We start from the raw sequence: 17,494 nt of genomic DNA, 5'->3' as shown, positions 1-17,494 counted from the left end.
GCTTCACGGCTTTTGCAAGGTTGGATCACACTTGGCACTTGCACGCCTCGTGAGATCCCATCTGGCAAAAATCCACTCTAACCGAATACAGTATCCCAGATTGAGCTACTGGTATAATAACCCTATTATATTTTACCTAGTGCTCTAGTTTTTGATCCAGATGATCCAATATCAAATTATTAAGACATTATATTCATACCATTTCATAAAGACTGCGTTAAAATTGTGACCTCTATATTTACAGTTAAACTGTGGATGACACATGAAGCAGGACACAATACAATCACAACAGCTTATCCTGAGCATTTTGTGCTCAGGTAAGCTAGACAAGACGTCCATGGTTAAGAAGGAAAATTTTTGTGAAATTACTTTAAAAACTGACCTGAATTCATTTAAATAATCTTGGTAGAGGGTCACCTAAGGAACATTGTGTGAAATTATTTCAGAACTGGACTTGCAGTTTAGGGGGAGATTTTTTGTTTTTGTTTTTGGTGGGTTTAACATCCCACCGACACAAGTATAGGTCATATGGCCACTTTCCAGCTTTGATGGTTGAGGAAGACCCAAGGTGCCCCTCCGTGCATTATTTCATAGCCTGTGTAGAACCAGCGACCTTCCACACAAGAAGAATTCATGGTTCCGAGCAAGGCTCATACCCAAATCAGTGAGAGGCAAATGATTCCAAGTCATGGAGGCCCCATTTAAGGGGCAGACATCTTTTTAAGATTTCTATGTTTTTAGCTCTGCAACAAAGTTGACTGTTTGAACACCTTTGGTAGAGGACCATCCAAAGTTCATCAAAACCATGTTAGATTAACTTCCACAAAATGGTGTAAGAGACTTCGTTTGAAATAAAGTATGGATGGATGGACAATGATCGGTCACAATAGCTCACTGTGAAAACTTTATGCTCTGTTGAGCTAAAGTTGAAGCTTACTGAGGTTTAAGCTAGCCTGCTTTCTGGAAACCAGGATAGAATTACAAAATGTATTATTATCCAACTTAATTGCATGCAGTTATGATCCTTCGTGGATCTGATACCCGAGAACTTTTTAAGGGCCTTAATGATATCCAAAACACCACATACCCCTCAACATTTGTTTCAATGATTTGGTGAAATAAGTGACAGAACAAATTCTTCTTTAACCCTACCCTGCTAAATTTCTATAATGGACTGGTCCATCATTCAATTTGAGCAATACCATTTATTACTCGAAATGATGTTTCCTGAAAATTTACTGACTGAATAGGGAACAGTGCAGACCATAATCAGACTGCATGGATGTGCAGGCTGATCTTGGTCTGCACTGATTGCAAAGGCAGAAATATTCGTCGCCAGCAAGCTAAAGGTTAAAACTGTCTGGAAGACTTGAAAGAAAGCTTTTGTAATAAAATTATTTTATTCTAGTGTTAATATGCAAATATGAAAAATTAAAAAATAATTCATGTAAAATTAAAATCACATCTGGAAGCACAGTATACAAAGTTGTGTAGCAATAACAATAAATTTCTCAATTTTATTAAATATCAGTACTGTAACAGTTGCCAGTCAGTCCAATTTTCATTGAAATTGGTCAATATTTTGCTGAGATTAAAAAAATCCAAGTGTTGCATTACAAAAGTTAAGTGTATATAATTTAAATACTGAATCTAGAAAAAGACAACTTGTAAAAGATATTTCCTATATACAATAGTTAGTAAATCAGAGATAAGGAAATTTAAAAAAAAAACAACAACAGATTTTCACCTCGAACCAATCTGAAGACATGAAGCTGCATCTATATGCCCCCATTTTTATATATGCCACAAGGAATCAAACCACTATATAGCTTTCAAAATTTGTCCATTCAAAGAGGTACTAAAGACAAACTATACAAGCCCACTTACAGATAATAAGACAAAAGGTGGCACTATTAAATTTACTGGGGACACCTGCACTTTACCGGTACGCACATTAAATAAGCACTCCTCATTTATTCGTATGGGGGCTACTGCCCCCACACCCCCGTTTTTCTTTTTTCTTTAATGAATAGATTATTGTTATACAATTTATTTAAATGATTGTAACGAGCACATCCTACCTTTTACAATCCTAGCAAGAAGTGCGTACCAGTAAAGTGCATTCTAGCCAAAATTTCCACTCCTTGGACATTTAGTATCCATGTTTTACATGTATGTTCTGTTTACAAAAACTTCTTCAAACATATGAGTTATTCCTTAAAATCACCTCACTACATTAATCTCCATTGCAGGTATCTCCCTTGACAAAATTCTTTTTGAAGCCATGCCTTGTTTTAAATCTCTCTACCCACGCCTTGGAGCACTGGAAAGTCTCTGGCGTGTAACCAAACTGTTGTGCCAGCTGGTTAGCTTTATCACATATATTCACACTAGTTATTTTTGGAATGACGGCTTGTAGATGCACTATTTTTAACCACGCTAATAAGGCTTCCTCGATGTCGTAAAACTTGGAATACCTTCGTTTCTTAGTACCTGGATGAATTTTATCTCCTTCTACATCCGCTTTAATTTTTTCTGAATTTTTCAACCAAGTTGATAATGTACTTTTTGGAACACCAAACTCTTCCGCTATCATAACTTTGCTTTTCTTACACTGTTCCACTGCTTTTATTGCAGTATATTTTGTCCAAAGTGACGATGCTTTAACTACACGTTTCTGCTTTGGTAGATTGTTTTTCTCCCAAATGAGGTCATCATTACAACAAAGAAACTCTGGCTGTAGATGAGCTGAAAAACAAAATGTAACATTTCATTTATTACAAATGTTTGACATTCTGTCTCTAATGCATATTGGAAATAAAACCACTTGATTGACTGTAAAGCATTAATTTGTGAGGTGCAATTCCTAGCATATAGCTCAGTGATTTTTTTTGTCCTTTTGGGAAAAGGTCCGGTACCGGATAAATTGGGAAAAATAGCGGGGTTTTTACTCAGATTGGGAATTTTTACAATTAATTAATAACATCATTTACAATGCTTCTTCCTTTAATTCCAAGTAAATAGCATCAAACAAACTGTTTAAATGGTTAAATCATGGTAAATATCAATGTAACTAAGTTTTCCTTCTACAACCATCAAAATGCAAACTTAATTTGGTCATTTGGGGAATTTTTGGATGATAATTGGGAAAAAAGATTGCATTTTTTAATTAGGAAAAGGTCCTTTTAGGGGTACTTTATAAAGAAGGGAAAAAAATCGCTGCAGCTTCAAATTTTTTGCTTGGGTTTCGCTTCATTCCAGGTATATAAACAATTGAAGCATTGTCTTAATATTGGTTTGAAAATGAAAGTCAGTTATACTTTTTTTTGCTGATCTCCCCATTAAAAAACAAATGGCAAACTGTCAAAATATAGGCACATTACAGCAAATTATTTTCTGATTTTTAAAATATTCTACTTATTGAGCAGACTAGTTATTTCAATTTTCACTATTTCAAGAACCATAACTCCACAGCAACAAAGACTATCCATATAGTTATCATACTTGGCCAAGATAATATGCCCATTTAAAGTAATTCAAGGGTCATAACTCAAGAGTGACTTGTAGTATCAGACTGTTTATCAATCTTTTCTGAGATAATATGGCAATAAAAATGTTGACCAAGAATGGTGAACACGGATGGAAACTACTCGAGTTACAAACCAGACAAAGCCAATTTATGTAAGTTTTAGTATTTCAAGGGCCATAACTCATGAACTTCTAGGTCAATCCAGCTGGTTAATGACCTTTGCCTTAAAGTGTGGAACAAGAAAGCAGATAATTGAAGTGGTGGGGGATTGAAGGAAGTTCCCATTTATTTTATGAAAAAGTTAAGGATGTTCATATGGAAGATTCTTTTAGCATCTGAAGTATACCTGGCCAATTTCAAATGGTAAAGGATAAGATATACTAAAGTCCCTGTACCTTTCAACTTGACTTAGTTCTAACCCTAGAAAATCTGGCATCTAATTTGGTCTAAATGTCATCAAAACAACATTTATGCAACTCAAGTAGATCATGAACCATTTTTCCCCATGATTTAACCTAATGGCCAAGTTTTTTTACCCAAGTAACCTTGTTATACTTTATCCTAGATCACAAACAGACAAACATTCTGACAATTTCATGAAGATCAGGTAAAATTCTGGGTGTTAAAATCACATGTCAGCAAGATTTTTATATACCGGTAGTCTGACCAAGTGTCATTGTTTCTGACCTCAGTTAATCCAACTTCAAACTTTACCTTTACTAAATAAGAGGCAAAGTTTCATGAGGATGAGGTACCTGATGTGGCTTCTGGAGAATTAACAATAAATCTTTTCTTATTTAACCTTCTGTGTCAGACCTTGTTTTTGACCTCTGTTAACCAAGTTCTGAAACTATTTAAAGGCCCCTTTGAGTGTAAATAAACTGTTCTATAATTCAAACTACATAGATACCCAAAACATTTTATTCCGTGGTTGGGAGAGGGGGGCAGAGGGGAGTGGAGGTGGGAGCGGTAGTTGTTTAAGAGTGACATTATCACAATGTAGGTCATATGGCAACATTCCCATTTTTTGATGGTGGAGAGTGCCCCTATGTGCCCCTTCCTGCATTATTTCTGACACAAGTAGGCACCTGCTACTAACATTTAACAATTTATATAAAATACGCAAGTTCTTGCTAAGAATGTTAAGTAAACACTGGTGAATCTCAGTCGCAAAGAATTCATTGGACGCATGTTGCATTCTTATAAAAATTGGAGTCAAGGTCCCATAAATTATAAGCTGTCAATATAGGGCAAGGTTTATTTTAGCACAGCTTTATATTATCATATAAACTAAGGAAATTACACAAAAAGATTATGAATGTTAGAATAAGTCTAAGTAAATCGTTAATTTTAAATTTCCAAAGCCTAGCACCATAAAAATCACCTATGACCATTAAAATCTCATTATACTATCTGAAATTACAATAGAGCACTGCCTACGTGCCAACTGCTGGACAATATAAATGTATGAGGTTTCAAAGCTATAGTAAGTATTCTTAAACAAAAAACAATCAAGAAATACTTATTTTCTAAGTTTAAAAGGCCTATAATTCTGATAAAATGCAAGACAGAGTTAGGGTTCTTGACCTATATACATGTACTAGTCTAATGATAATATACAAGTGCACAAAGTTTCAAAACTATAGCTCTTATAGAAATTAAGAAATCAAGAAAAATTATACATCATGGGCCATAATTCAGACAAAATGCATATTTTGGCTCCTTTCCTATTTACTCATCTAATGATGATAAACTAGTCTGCAAAGTTTCAAAGCTAGTGTTCTTATAGTATACAAGTGAAGCTGACCTATACAAAAGTTTTAACCACAAAATTCAAATTTTCTTAGTATAAAAAGGGCCAATATTCTGACAGAATGCAGGTTAGAGATTTGGTCTATTTTAATACTCATCTAGTTTCAAAGCTGTAGCTCTTACAGTTTTTGAGAAAAAGTGGACACTGACAAAAAATTTAACCAAGAAAGTCTAATTTTCTAAGTACAAAAAGGGCCATAATTCTGACAAAATGCTTATTAGAGTTATAGTTCTTGGCCTTCATAGTTGGCTTATGATGAACATTTGTGCAAAGTTTCAAAGCTGTAGCTCTCATACGTAGTTTTTGAGGAAAAGGTGGACCTAAACTGATGATCTGCAAGTGAAGACAATATCACTTGTATTTTTTCAAAAACTAGACAAGCTAAACATTACAGTGTGCTAAACTCTATTGTCTTCCACTTTGCTGGGCTTAATGTTAATTTGCCCATACTAACTTTATCAACAACTATATTTAAACACAAAATAATTTCATCGTTTCACTTAAAACTTTTCTGATGAAATAATTTTCTGAACAGTGCTTTATGACTGACTTTTTAATGAAGAATAATTTTTTTTTAGAAAGTTACCACAGACTATATCGATGTATTACCTGCAATTTTTCCTGAGCTAGTAGAGGGACGTAATAAATGGTTTCCTTTTTGGTTAACACTGAGATCAGCTATGTGTTTTGTGTTATTTTTATCCTCCATGTTTATTGTATCTACCACACTGTCTGACTCCCAGTCAGTTTCTATTTTGACAACAAAATTATTATCAACAAGCAAATCATCATGAGCGTCTTCAGAACAGGTATGAACACTCTTTGAAGCTTCATCTGTAGTGTCACCAGTATCATGTGTATCACTAGAACCTTTTTTGTGATCAGCTATTTCTTTTTTCTTGTCATTTGCCTCATCGTTTACTTCATCCAAACATTCCTCATCTGTTTCGCATTTCAAAATGAGTGTTTCGGGATTATCAACATCTGCTGTATTTATACCGGCATCAACATTAATGTCTGAAGAGAAACCCTCTGTTACTTCTATCTGAATATTTTCTTTTTCTTTCCTTGCTTCAGGGATTTTAAATTTTGTTAAGTCTGTTCGTTTCTTGTTCACTTTTTTATGTCTCTCTGGTCCTGGTAACTGTGTGTTTGAATTTTCACTTCTATCTGGATCAATACCTCCTGGAAAAGAAAATATGCTGAGAAAAGCTCCAAAATGACCTTTGACCCTTAAATGTGACCTTGATCTTTGAGATAGAGACCTTGGGTTTGCACTTGACACTCCATCTCAGTGAGGCAAATATCTATGCTAAATTAAACAAAAGATTGCTCTATGCATGTTGAAATTACTGCGTAGACAAGCTCTAAAATGACTTTTGACCTCAGTCACTGAGGCTCAGTGACATCATTATTTGTGCAAGACACCCTGTCTCATTGAGGCAAATATTTATGCCAAATGAAATTAAAAATGCTTCATGCTTGTCTGAGTTACAGCTGGCATAAGCTTTAAAACCTTGACCTTTGAGATAGGGACCTGAGGGTTTTGTGTGAAACTCCGTCTCATTAAGGCAAACATTTATGCCAAATAAAAAGATGATTGTTTTATGCACGTCAAAATAACTACCAGTACAAGATCTGACTTAACCTTTGACTACCTCCCCCCTACTACCCCAAGTGTGACCTTGACCTTTGACATTAGGAAATGGGTTTTGAATGTAACAGTCTGTCTCATTAAGAGCTTCATTTATACCAAATATAAACAAGAGGGCCAAGATGGCCCTTAGTCGCTCACCTGTCTAACACACCATAACAGTGTAAACATGTTTTACCTAGTGATTTCATGGAGACAAATATTCTGACCAATTTTCATTAAGATTGGACCAAAAAAAGTGGCCTCTTGAGTGTAAACAAGCATTTTCTTTTATTTGACCTAGTGACCTAGTTTATGACCCCACGTGACCCAGATCTGAAATGGTCCAAGACTTCATAACAAAAATTCTGACCAAAATTTATGAATATAGAATCAAAAATGTGCCCACTAGGGTGTAAACAAGCTTATTCTTTGACTTGACCTGGTGACCTAGTTTTTGACCCTACATGACCCAGATAAAAATTCATATGATATTTCATGCAGACAAACATTCTGACCAGGTTTCATCCACATCAAATGAACAAGAGTGTTAACAAGCTTTTCCTTTGATTTGACTGGGTGACCTAGTTTTTGACCCCATATGACCCAGTTTCAAACTTGGCTTAGGAATCATCAAAAGGAATCAAGATATTATGCCAATACAAGTTGTGTGGAAGTTTGATTAAAGTTGATTGTAAAATGTGGTCTGTATCATGTTCACAAGCCAAAAATGGCAAATTTTGGCCCTTTAAGAGCCGTAACTCTGGCACCAATGATGGGATTTGGCCATTTTTTCGAAAGGAACCGAGATATTATGCCCATGCAAGTTGTGTGTAAGTTTGATTAAAATCAAATACAAAATGTGTTCTCTATCGTGTTCACAAGGAAATTGTGGATGGACGGACGATGGACAATGGGCGATCACAAAAGCTCACCCTGCCACTATGTGACATGTGAGCTAAAAAAATTGCTCCATGCATGTTCGTTTTTGTCCGAACAAAATGAGATGCACATCCACACACATCGAACAGCCATTTTTACAATTTGTCAAGCTCACCAAAAATGGGCTGGACAAAACTAATTAAAACAAATCATTAACATAAAAGTTAATACCACTGTATAAAATTTACTTAGACCTGAATGCTAATGAACCCTAAATTGTGAAACAGGATTTTTTTAAGTCATTTTAAAGTACCAAAAATATTATCCAAAGTCAAATATTAGAAACAATTACCTAAATTACCTCCAATGCAAAATCTCAGAAACTTTGACTTGATTTCTTCATTACTTTCAAGAAACTCTTGCCCTGATTTTGATCCAATGTGTGACAGTGTGCCATCAGTCATACTTGCTGTTAGGAAAACAGACTCCTCATCACCATATTCAGACAACTGGTTAACCTGTACAAAAATAGGGTATGGCATAGCTATTAATAATTTAATCTGTACAAAAATAGGGTATGGCAAAGCTATTAAGAAATTTAATCAAAAAGTAAAATACATTTTAAACAGCTCTTTCAAATTACCCTTTCTAGTACAAAAAATATCATCTGAACAAATTTTAGGAATAAGACAATGTTTTTTTTTCACATTATAGTATCTGAAGAAGTTAACTGATTAGGGGATGAGGCATGTTTTAAAAAATATGCAGAATTCCTGATAACTGGTTGATGGGTGAGGCAGCATCAGAAAAATTAAAATTGTTCGGATAAGGTCCGCTCAATGTATTTACGTTATAACATCAAAACAATTCGAGAGAGATTGGTAGGTGGGTAAGGTATACTTAGCATGTTTTTGTGTTATAATAACTGAAGAGCCGTAGGGCAAGAGCAATAATATATCTGTAGGGATTCTGCAGATGCTATAACATGAAACAATTATAAGTTTAACATACTTTGTCATTAACGTCTGAATGCATTATTTATGCCAGTATAAAAACTATTTATGCTAAAGTTTGTTTTTCATATGTTTAGGGAAAGTGCTATTTCCAACACTACTTCAGCTATGTAACAAATGGCAGTTGAAATAACTAATGTTCCTGGGTTCTGTACCAGTGCTACCCTGTTCTCTGCAAATAACTGCCAACTTCTCTACTTGAATCAGAGGCGGAGAAAGAATGATGACACAGTTTCTTTTATCAAACTGTCATGAAGATTTTTACATATATGCCTTGACCTGGGTTCAAACTCAAAACCCTGCAATATGCTCTCCGTATTTATGTACAGTAGGTAGACTTAACAAGAGCTGTCACAAGAAACAGTGTGCTCGACTATTTTGATGCTGGATAATGAAACTGGGCACATCACAGGAAACTTGAGTCTGTGTCAAAAATATTAAGTAATAAGATGTAAAGATAAACTGTATCAAATCACAATATAAGTATAATTCTAAGGGGCATAATTCATGAAATATTGGTGCAAGAGTTATGCACCTTGTGTCATATGATGTGGAAAAACTACTTCAAGTTTGAATCGAATGCATTTCGTAATAACTGAGATATAGTGAAAATGCATCAAAATTAACCTTTTATTCTAAATAAAAGGAGGCATCATTTTGTAAGTATTAACAAGAGGACCATGATAGTCCTGAATCGCTCACCTCTTCCCACATGACCCAGTTTTGAGTATGACATCGTTTTTTCTATTATTTGACATAGTGACCTAGTTTTTGAGCTCATGTGACCCAGTTTTGAACTTGACCTAGATATTATCAAGATAAAAATTCTGACCAAATTTTATGAAGATCCTTTGAAAAATATGGTCTCTAGAGAGGTCACAAGGTTTTTCTATTATTTGACCTATTGACCTAGTTTTCGAAGGTACGTGACCCTGTTTTGAAATTTAACTAGATATCATCAAGGAGAACATTCTCACTTATTTTCATGAAGATCTCATGAAAAATATGACCTCTAAAGAGGTCACAAGGTTTTTCTATTTTTATACCTACTGGCCTAGTTTTTGACCGCACGTGACCCAATTTCGAAACTGACCTAGATATCATCAAGGTGAACATTCAGATCAATTTTCATGAAGATCCATTGAAAAATATGGCCTCTAGAGAGGTCAAAAGATTTTTCTAATTTTAGACTTACTGACCTAGTTTTTGAACGCAGTTGACCCAGTTTCAAACTTGACCTAGATATCATCAAGATGAACATTCAGACCAACTTTCATACAGATCCCATGAAAAGTATGGCCTCTAGAGAGGTCACAAGGTTTTTTTATTTGACCTACTGACCTAGTTTTTTAGGGCACGTAACCCAGTTTCAAACTTGACCTAGATATCATCAAGGTGAACATTCTGACCAATTTTCATGAAGATCCATTCAAGGGTATGGCCTCTAGAGAGGTCACAAGGTTTTTCTATTTCAAGACCTACTGACCTAGTTTTTGATCGCAGTTGACCCAGTTTCAAACTTGACCTATATATCATCCAGATGAACATTCAGACCAACTTTCATACAGATCCTATGAAAAATATGGCCTCTAGAGAGGTCACAACGTTTTTTCATTATTTGACCTACTTTTTGAGGCAAGTGACCCACTTTTGAAATTGACCTAGATATCATCAAGATGAACATTCTGACCAATTTTTATGGAGATCCATTCACAAGTATGGCCTCTGGACAGGTCACAAGGTTTTTCTATTTTTAGACCTACTTGATCTAGTTTTTGACCGCACATGACCCTGTTTCGAACTTGACCTAGATATCATCAAGATGAACATTCAGACCAACTTTCATACAGATCCCATGAAAAATATGGCCTTTAGAGAGGTCACAAGGTTTTTCTATTATTTGACCTACTGACCTAGTTTTTGATGGCACGTGACCCATTTTCGAACTTGACCTAGATATCATCAAGATGAACATTCAGACCAATTTTCATACAGATCCCATGAAAAATATGGCCTGTAGAGAGGTCACAAGGTTTTTCTATTTTTAGATTTACTGACCTAGTTTTTGAAGGCACGTGACCCAATTTCGAACTTGACCTAGATATCATCAAGATGAACATTCTCACCAATTTTCATGAAGATCTCTTGAAATACATGGCCTCTAGAGAGGTCACAAGGTTTTTCTATTTTTAGACCTACTGACCTGGTTTTTGACCGCACATGACCCAGTTTCAAACTTGACCTAGATATCATCAAGATGAACATTCAGACCAACTTTCATACAGATCCCATGAAAAATATGGCCTTTAGAGAGGTCACAAGGTTTTTCTATTATTTGACCTACTGACCTAGTTTTTGACTGCACGTGACCCAGTTTCGAACTTGACCTAGATATTATCAAGGCGAATATTCTGACCAACTTTCATAAAGATCCCATGAAAAATGTGACCTCTAGAGTGGTCACAAGCAAAAGTTTACGGACGAACGGACGACGGACGCCGTGTGATCGCAAAAGCTCACCTTGTCACTTTGTGACAGGTGAGCTAAAAAGGGGGGGGGGGGGGGGTGATAATTCATTAAATATTGATACGAGAATTATGGGCCTTGTGTCATATGATATGGGAGATGATGTAGAACAACTACTTTCAGTTTGAATCAAATCCATTTAGGAATAACTGAGATAGAGAGTAAGTGCATCAAAATTTTAACCTGAAATTCTATGTAAAAAGGGGAGACAATTCATGAAATATTGGTGTGAGAGTTATGGCCCTTGTGCCATATGATGTGGGTGATGATGAGGAATAACTATTTTAAGTTTGAAACAAATCTATCTAGTAATTACAGAGATAAGGAGAAACAAGGAGCTGCGTTCAATAAACGGATGATGCCCCCAGTGGCATCCTTGTCGATACAAAGCAACGGTTGAACCTAAGTCCAAAATGAGGTCAAGGTCAAACTGAGGTCAGGTGATGTTTGAAGATGAGGAATGGTCACAGGTTACATCTGTATTAGTATCAATTCATTCTTGTAAGCGCTATTAATGCTAGACGAAACGGTCCCATTTGGTTAACCAAGAGATGGCCCATATAAAGCAACCCAAGTCCAAAATGAGGTCAAGGTCAAACTGAGGTCAGGTGATGTCTGAAGATGCAGGTTACATCTGCATTAGTATCAAGTCATTCTAGTAAGGGGTATTGATGCTAGACGAAATGGTCCCATTTGGTTAACCTTGTACGGACGGGACAGACAGACAGGACGATCTCTATATGCCTCCCGCATCAGTAGATGCCGGGAGCATAAAAAAGAGAAAGTGTTACACTGTAAAAAAACTTTAACCAAGGTGGGGATGTAGAAAGGCGCCTATGCCAGGGTGAGTAGGACAGCTCTCCATATACTTCATAATGTTGCATTTCGGTTATGGAAATTTCCTGTGCGCTTGCCGAATTTCAATCGTATAAAATCGTTTTGCACGGATGTATTTTATTTTACTTTCGTAAGTTAATTATTTATGTTATATATGACTGAATTCTGTCAAAAACCCTTCAAAAATACCTTTAATTAAAAAATTACAGGTGTATTCCAGTTACGGAAACTGTTTTCCGGTGTATTCCGGTTTTTAGGTGGATTCGGGTTTAATGTGTGACCGTAAAGTTGAGCTGAAAGTATTAAGCTGGTCTATCTTATACACTGACAGCTGTAGTTTTTGAAATATCAAGTGTTAAGCTACACACTTGATGATGTCATTTTTATATCAATTCACTGTTACGGTCAGGTACTTAAGTATATGTTTAATAAGAATCCCATAATCCACAGCTACAGATATTTTTATCATCAGAACATTCAGAAGTTATGAGATCTACCATGCAAGACGTGTTGGGGTAATAAGAACAAACAGTCATTGTTTTGAGATTTGTAAGTCCAAATTTTGGTCTACTCTTGCTTTTGGACAAGTCTCCACCTGAAATTTCCTTATCCACATTTCAAGGACATGGTAGATGTGGAATGAGAAAAATATACTATATAGTAAATACTATACCAGGAGCTGTATCTGTGATTTCAGCACTGTTTTCAGGAAAGGTTTGTATGCTGGCAATTTCTTCAGAAAGTCCATGTTGGAAGTCAGTGAGAAAGCCATATTGGTAATATCTTGATTTGTACAGTGCACATAAATAGCAACCTGCAAAAAGTAATAACAATGTATGTCTGCAAGTTTGATTAACACAAAGTGATGGCCTAACATTCTTTAACCAGAAAAACCTAGAATAATACAAAGTAGCCATTACAATAGTAGCATACAAGTTACTCGGAATCATTTTTAATATTGGTGTGTAAAGTGTAAAACAGTTAGCATGACTGTCTTTGCTAAGGTTGATTTTGACAACAGATAGATTTTAATGTATAATAATTCAAAATAATAAAATGAAATCAGTAGCAAGGTAAGGACATCAACTGAAGTGTGAAAATATTAAGCGCAGAAATCAATACATTTTATTTCATCATATTGCTGGAAAAAGGGTAAACATGTACAACTACTAAAAGTTTCATTATATTTACATTTAAGAAAATGTTTTCAAAAGTGCAATTTTCATGGAGGCCTATTGTGAAAATTGACCAGAGGACAATATTTTCTGAATATTATTATTATACCAGATTTATATAGCGCCCTTTTCATGATAAACACATTCAAAGGCGCTTTATATCAATCAACAAGCATGGAACCCTTCCGTAATTTGAATTTCCCACGCCAAGGTGACTCATCGATTCATACAAAGCTAGCAGCAGTTAGTTTTTACAACTTACATCAGAATTTTACATGTATCGGCTGTTTAAATTTTCTAAAGAATTAACAATCATTATCTCTCACCTTAATTTACAGACATCCAAAATCACGAAGTTCTAAATTAGAACTAATTATAACAAATATTGACAGGGGCCAAAATTCGAAGTGTACCCTGCTACCTTAAGATTTTTCAGTTAATGAACAAAAGAGGGTTTTACTAGTTCTTAACTTTCACAAATTAAACTTTTTGAACAGCCCTCAATGATCCCGCTGCAGGAACAATGCCCAATTTTATTGCATTTCTCAATTTAATAGTCCCTACTGAACTTCAGAATATAAATTTTCTGAAGAATTAACAATCATTTATCTCTCACCTTAATTTATAGACATCCAAAATCATGAAGTTCTAATTATAACAAATATTGACGGGGGTCAAAATTCGAAGTGTACCCTGCTACCTAAAATCTCAGATCATAAATGAAGTCATCCTGATAAGCCAAATGAGTAAGGCTACCTTCCAATCAGAAAATAAATTTCTTTAAAATCATACAGTTTCCCCCAAAAATTTACTTTACATCAGGTTTTTAATTCCCCTTTGCCCAAATACCAAGCTATTTTTTTTCCCCAAATCACAGGCCTGGGCCCTTCCCCTCCTGTTAAAAAAACCTTGCAGGAATCGAACACGGGCCTCACCTCCATAGTAAACAGGTCGGAGACATCCCCCGGATTGAGAGACATTCTCTCGATCTAAACATTGTCTCTCGTTCGAAAGACAAAATGTCTTTCGAAAGACTCAAATTAGCTTAAGCAATGAAAATCATTGAAAGAGTAATTAAAACTCCTTTTATAATGCACAAATTTATTTCAAATATATAGAAAATTATCTTTCTTTTATCAAATTTTCAAAATCAAAATTATTTTTGGAATTTTGTTTAAGCATTATAATGCTTAAGCAAATTTCTATGACAATGTGTTTCTTGTAAAGTTTACTTGAAATAACAAGTTGTTTCAATGATTAAATAATGCGACTGTAAAGAAATGATTGTTTTAATAATGATTTCATGTTTTTTCAACACTTAAGCTAAATACAGTCTTTCGATCGAAAGACATTTTGTCTTTAAAACGAGAGACAGTGTTTAGATCTAGAGACTGTCTCTCAATCCAGGGGAAGTATCCGACCTACATCTATCATCTACATGGTACGTTAAAACTGTCAATCTTGACCATTACTTAACGGTGCGCAAGAGGAAAGTGGTATAGAAAAGAATAATCAAGAGTAAGATAGTAAAAGTAAATAGTAAAAAGTAATAAAGTAGAGAGAGTAAGAAAGACAAGAATCCAACCACATACACCCGTCAGAGAATAGTGTGACCACTCCGGCTTGCGTGGCGCTACCAGGACACGAGGCCCCGCCGGCACAGCTCACTCTCTTCTAGGCATAGTAGTTGGGTCATAGTTCCCCTTAGAAGGGTTGGGAAAGGAGCTCTCTCTTGAAGGATGCCAGGTAAAGCATCTCAGCCTTCTCGACCAATGTGTCACCACCTAAATTTTCTTTTCTTTTTTTTTGGCAGCTTTTACAAACATATGATCAGTTGTTTATTTTGCTAAATAATTCTGTGCGTATACCAGTAAAGCGCATGTTAGCCGGCTAAGCACTGCAGTCTGCACTTCCTACTTAGTCAGATACCGAGTCTTGCGTAACCATGTATCACGCTTTCAGACAGACCTTTCGGCTCCATAAACGAGAAACTATTCATAAATAATATGGCTTACAGTATTTTATCGTTGCTGACAGCCAAATCAGGCTAGGAAACAGACAAATAGAAATATACTCCTTTATGTTGTTGTTGTTGTTGTTGTCGAAACCTGACGGTTAGACTAATATATTGACGTCAAGTTTAGTCTACCGTTATCATCGTGTAGACGGTTGGGTCTAACATTTTATCTGAGGTAACAGAAGTCGGACGAAATGGAAACGGTCATCCATCCATCTATATTAAAAAAAAAAAAGTCTGGTTTCATATGCTTTAAAGATATACACAAGTTCTACATAATTATTACAAGGATTTAAATAATTATCTAAGGAGTTGTATAATAGCCAGTGGCAAAAAAATGCCATGTTTTTATAGTCCCCGTCAGTAATTAACGGATTTCCAGGAGATTCTGCAGAAAAATCAGTAGGGTGGGAGTTAGCCTTCAAATCTGTGTCAGTCACGGATGATCTGGAAGGTTTTAGCATGTATTACTAATACAGTACAGGTACGCGAGGTGTGCATTTTGGGCCATTTTTGTCTCAAAATTTTGTGCCTTGAAACCAGAGTTTTTAAGTTGTAATTTATCATAGATCAACGGAATCGGCAGGCTGAAAATGTCACATGATGAAATGTTAAATATTTGTTATACATCCGCTCTAGATCTGAGACTGTCAATTGTTTTCCCATACATTTACATTGTAACATTATGGTGTGTAAGGCCTTCCAATAAATCGAAACATGTATTATCTAATTACATGTTTTTCAAGAACTGTCTTAGTACGTTCTTCCAAAATATCAGACGAAAAACATATTAATAGTGATACTTTATTAAAGTAATTTTCATGCGAATGAGATGACCCCCTAGCTGTTAAACATCGTTGGCATGGCGAGTGAAATTTGTTTGATAAAACTTTTTCAACACGCATAAAATGAAGCAGATTTTGTCAAAATGTATGATAAAATACTGCAAAGGCAGTAAAAATCTCAGTTTTTAATCAAGAGGGTTATGATGACCCTGGATCGCTCACCTGAGTAATGAGCTACATGTTTAAAATGTCAAACTGATGCTAAGAAAGTAGGTCAGTAGGTCATATTTATGGTTACTGAAAGTGAGTTTTAAGATTGATATGCAAAACTGTACATGTCATCCAAATTTCCAGACTGTATCTTAAAAAACAAGAAAGTAGGTCAGTAGGTCGAATTCATGGTCACTGAAATTCAGTTTTAAGATCAGTCTGCAAAACTGTACATGTCACCCAAATTTCAAAGGTGTATCTTAAAAAACAAGAAAGTAGGTCATTAGGTCACACTGAAAGTCAGTTTTGAGATTAGTATGCTAAACTGTACATGTCGTCCAAATTTCAAGGCTGTATCTTAAAAAAAAAACAACAAGAAAGTTGGTCAGTAGGTTACATTCATGGTCACTGAAAGTCAGTTTTAAGATCGGTGTGCAAAACTGTACATGTCATCCAAATTTCAAGGCTGTATCTTAAAAAACAAGAAAGTAGGTTAGTAGGTCACATTCCAAATGACCCAGATTCGAACCTGACCTAAAGATCATCAAGGTTAACATTCTGACAAGTTTCATTAAGATATGGTCAAAAATGTGACCTCTTAGAGTGTTAACTAGCTTTTCCTTTCATTTGACCTGGTGACCTAGTTTTTGACACCACATGACCCAGATCTGAACTTGACCTAAAGATATTCTGATTAAGTTTCATGAAGATACAGTCATAAATGTAGCCTTTGGAGTGTACAAGCTTTTCCTTTGATTTGACCTGGTCACCTAGTTTTTGAACCCACCTGACCCAGATTTGAACTTGATCTGAAGATCATTAAGATTAACATTCTGACCAAGTTTCATAAAGATATGGTTATAAATGTTGTCTCTAGAGTGTTAACAAACCTTTCCTTTGATTTGACCTGGTGACCTAGTTTTTGACCCCAGATGACCAAATATCGAACATTCTAAGCAAGATTCATTATTGTGACCTCTAGAGTGTTAACAGTCAAATTGTTGATGACGGACGACGACGACAGACACAGGGCGATCACAAAAGCTCACCTTGAGCTAAAAAAAGTCACTTCTT

The 17,494-nt window shown here is 35.4% G+C and overlaps 1 protein-coding gene across 3 annotated transcripts; it reads right to left on the bottom strand.

The window, feature by feature from the left end:
- Positions 1 to 1,381: 1,381 nt before the first annotated feature.
- On the bottom strand, positions 1,382 to 15,539 carry LOC123552566 (uncharacterized). Of its 3 annotated transcripts, none has more exons than XM_045342309.2 (5): positions 15,424 to 15,539; positions 12,907 to 13,047; positions 8,210 to 8,375; positions 5,952 to 6,527; positions 1,382 to 2,748 (listed from the first exon to the last, which is right to left on the bottom strand). In XM_045342309.2, exons 2-5 carry the CDS (start codon positions 13,003 to 13,005, stop codon positions 2,237 to 2,239), a joined length of 1,353 nt encoding a protein of 450 aa, XP_045198244.2. In that variant the 5' UTR covers positions 13,006 to 13,047; positions 15,424 to 15,539; the 3' UTR covers positions 1,382 to 2,236. The 3 variants fall into 3 exon arrangements, with proteins under 3 accessions (XP_045198244.2, XP_053397985.1, XP_045198243.2); XM_053542010.1 differs by having other exon boundaries at positions 8,219 to 8,375; XM_045342308.2 differs by lacking the exon at positions 15,424 to 15,539 and adding an exon at positions 15,277 to 15,415.
- Between the last annotated feature and the right edge of the window lie 1,955 nt (positions 15,540 to 17,494).

The sequence above is a fragment of the Mercenaria mercenaria genome, chromosome 4, assembly GCF_021730395.1.
Source record: "Mercenaria mercenaria strain notata chromosome 4, MADL_Memer_1, whole genome shotgun sequence".
In the NCBI taxonomy this organism is placed as follows: Eukaryota; Metazoa; Mollusca; class Bivalvia; order Venerida; family Veneridae; genus Mercenaria; species Mercenaria mercenaria.
The sequence above is the reverse complement of the archived record's forward strand: the minus strand, read 5'-3'. Positions and strand labels throughout refer to the sequence as shown.

Excerpts from the sequence above, each read along its gene's own strand:
- LOC123552566 (XM_045342309.2), bottom strand. The coding sequence starts at position 13,005 with ATGGCTTTCTCACTGACTTCCAACATGGACTTTCTGAAGAAATTGCCA. Across the intron at positions 8,376-12,906 it reads AATCACAGATACAGCTCCTG|GTTAACCAGTTGTCTGAATA; the intron begins GTATAGTATTTA and ends ATTTTTGTACAG. Across the intron at positions 6,528-8,209 it reads TTGCATTGGAGGTAATTTAG|GAGGTATTGATCCAGATAGA; the intron begins GTAATTGTTTCT and ends TTTCTTTTCCAG.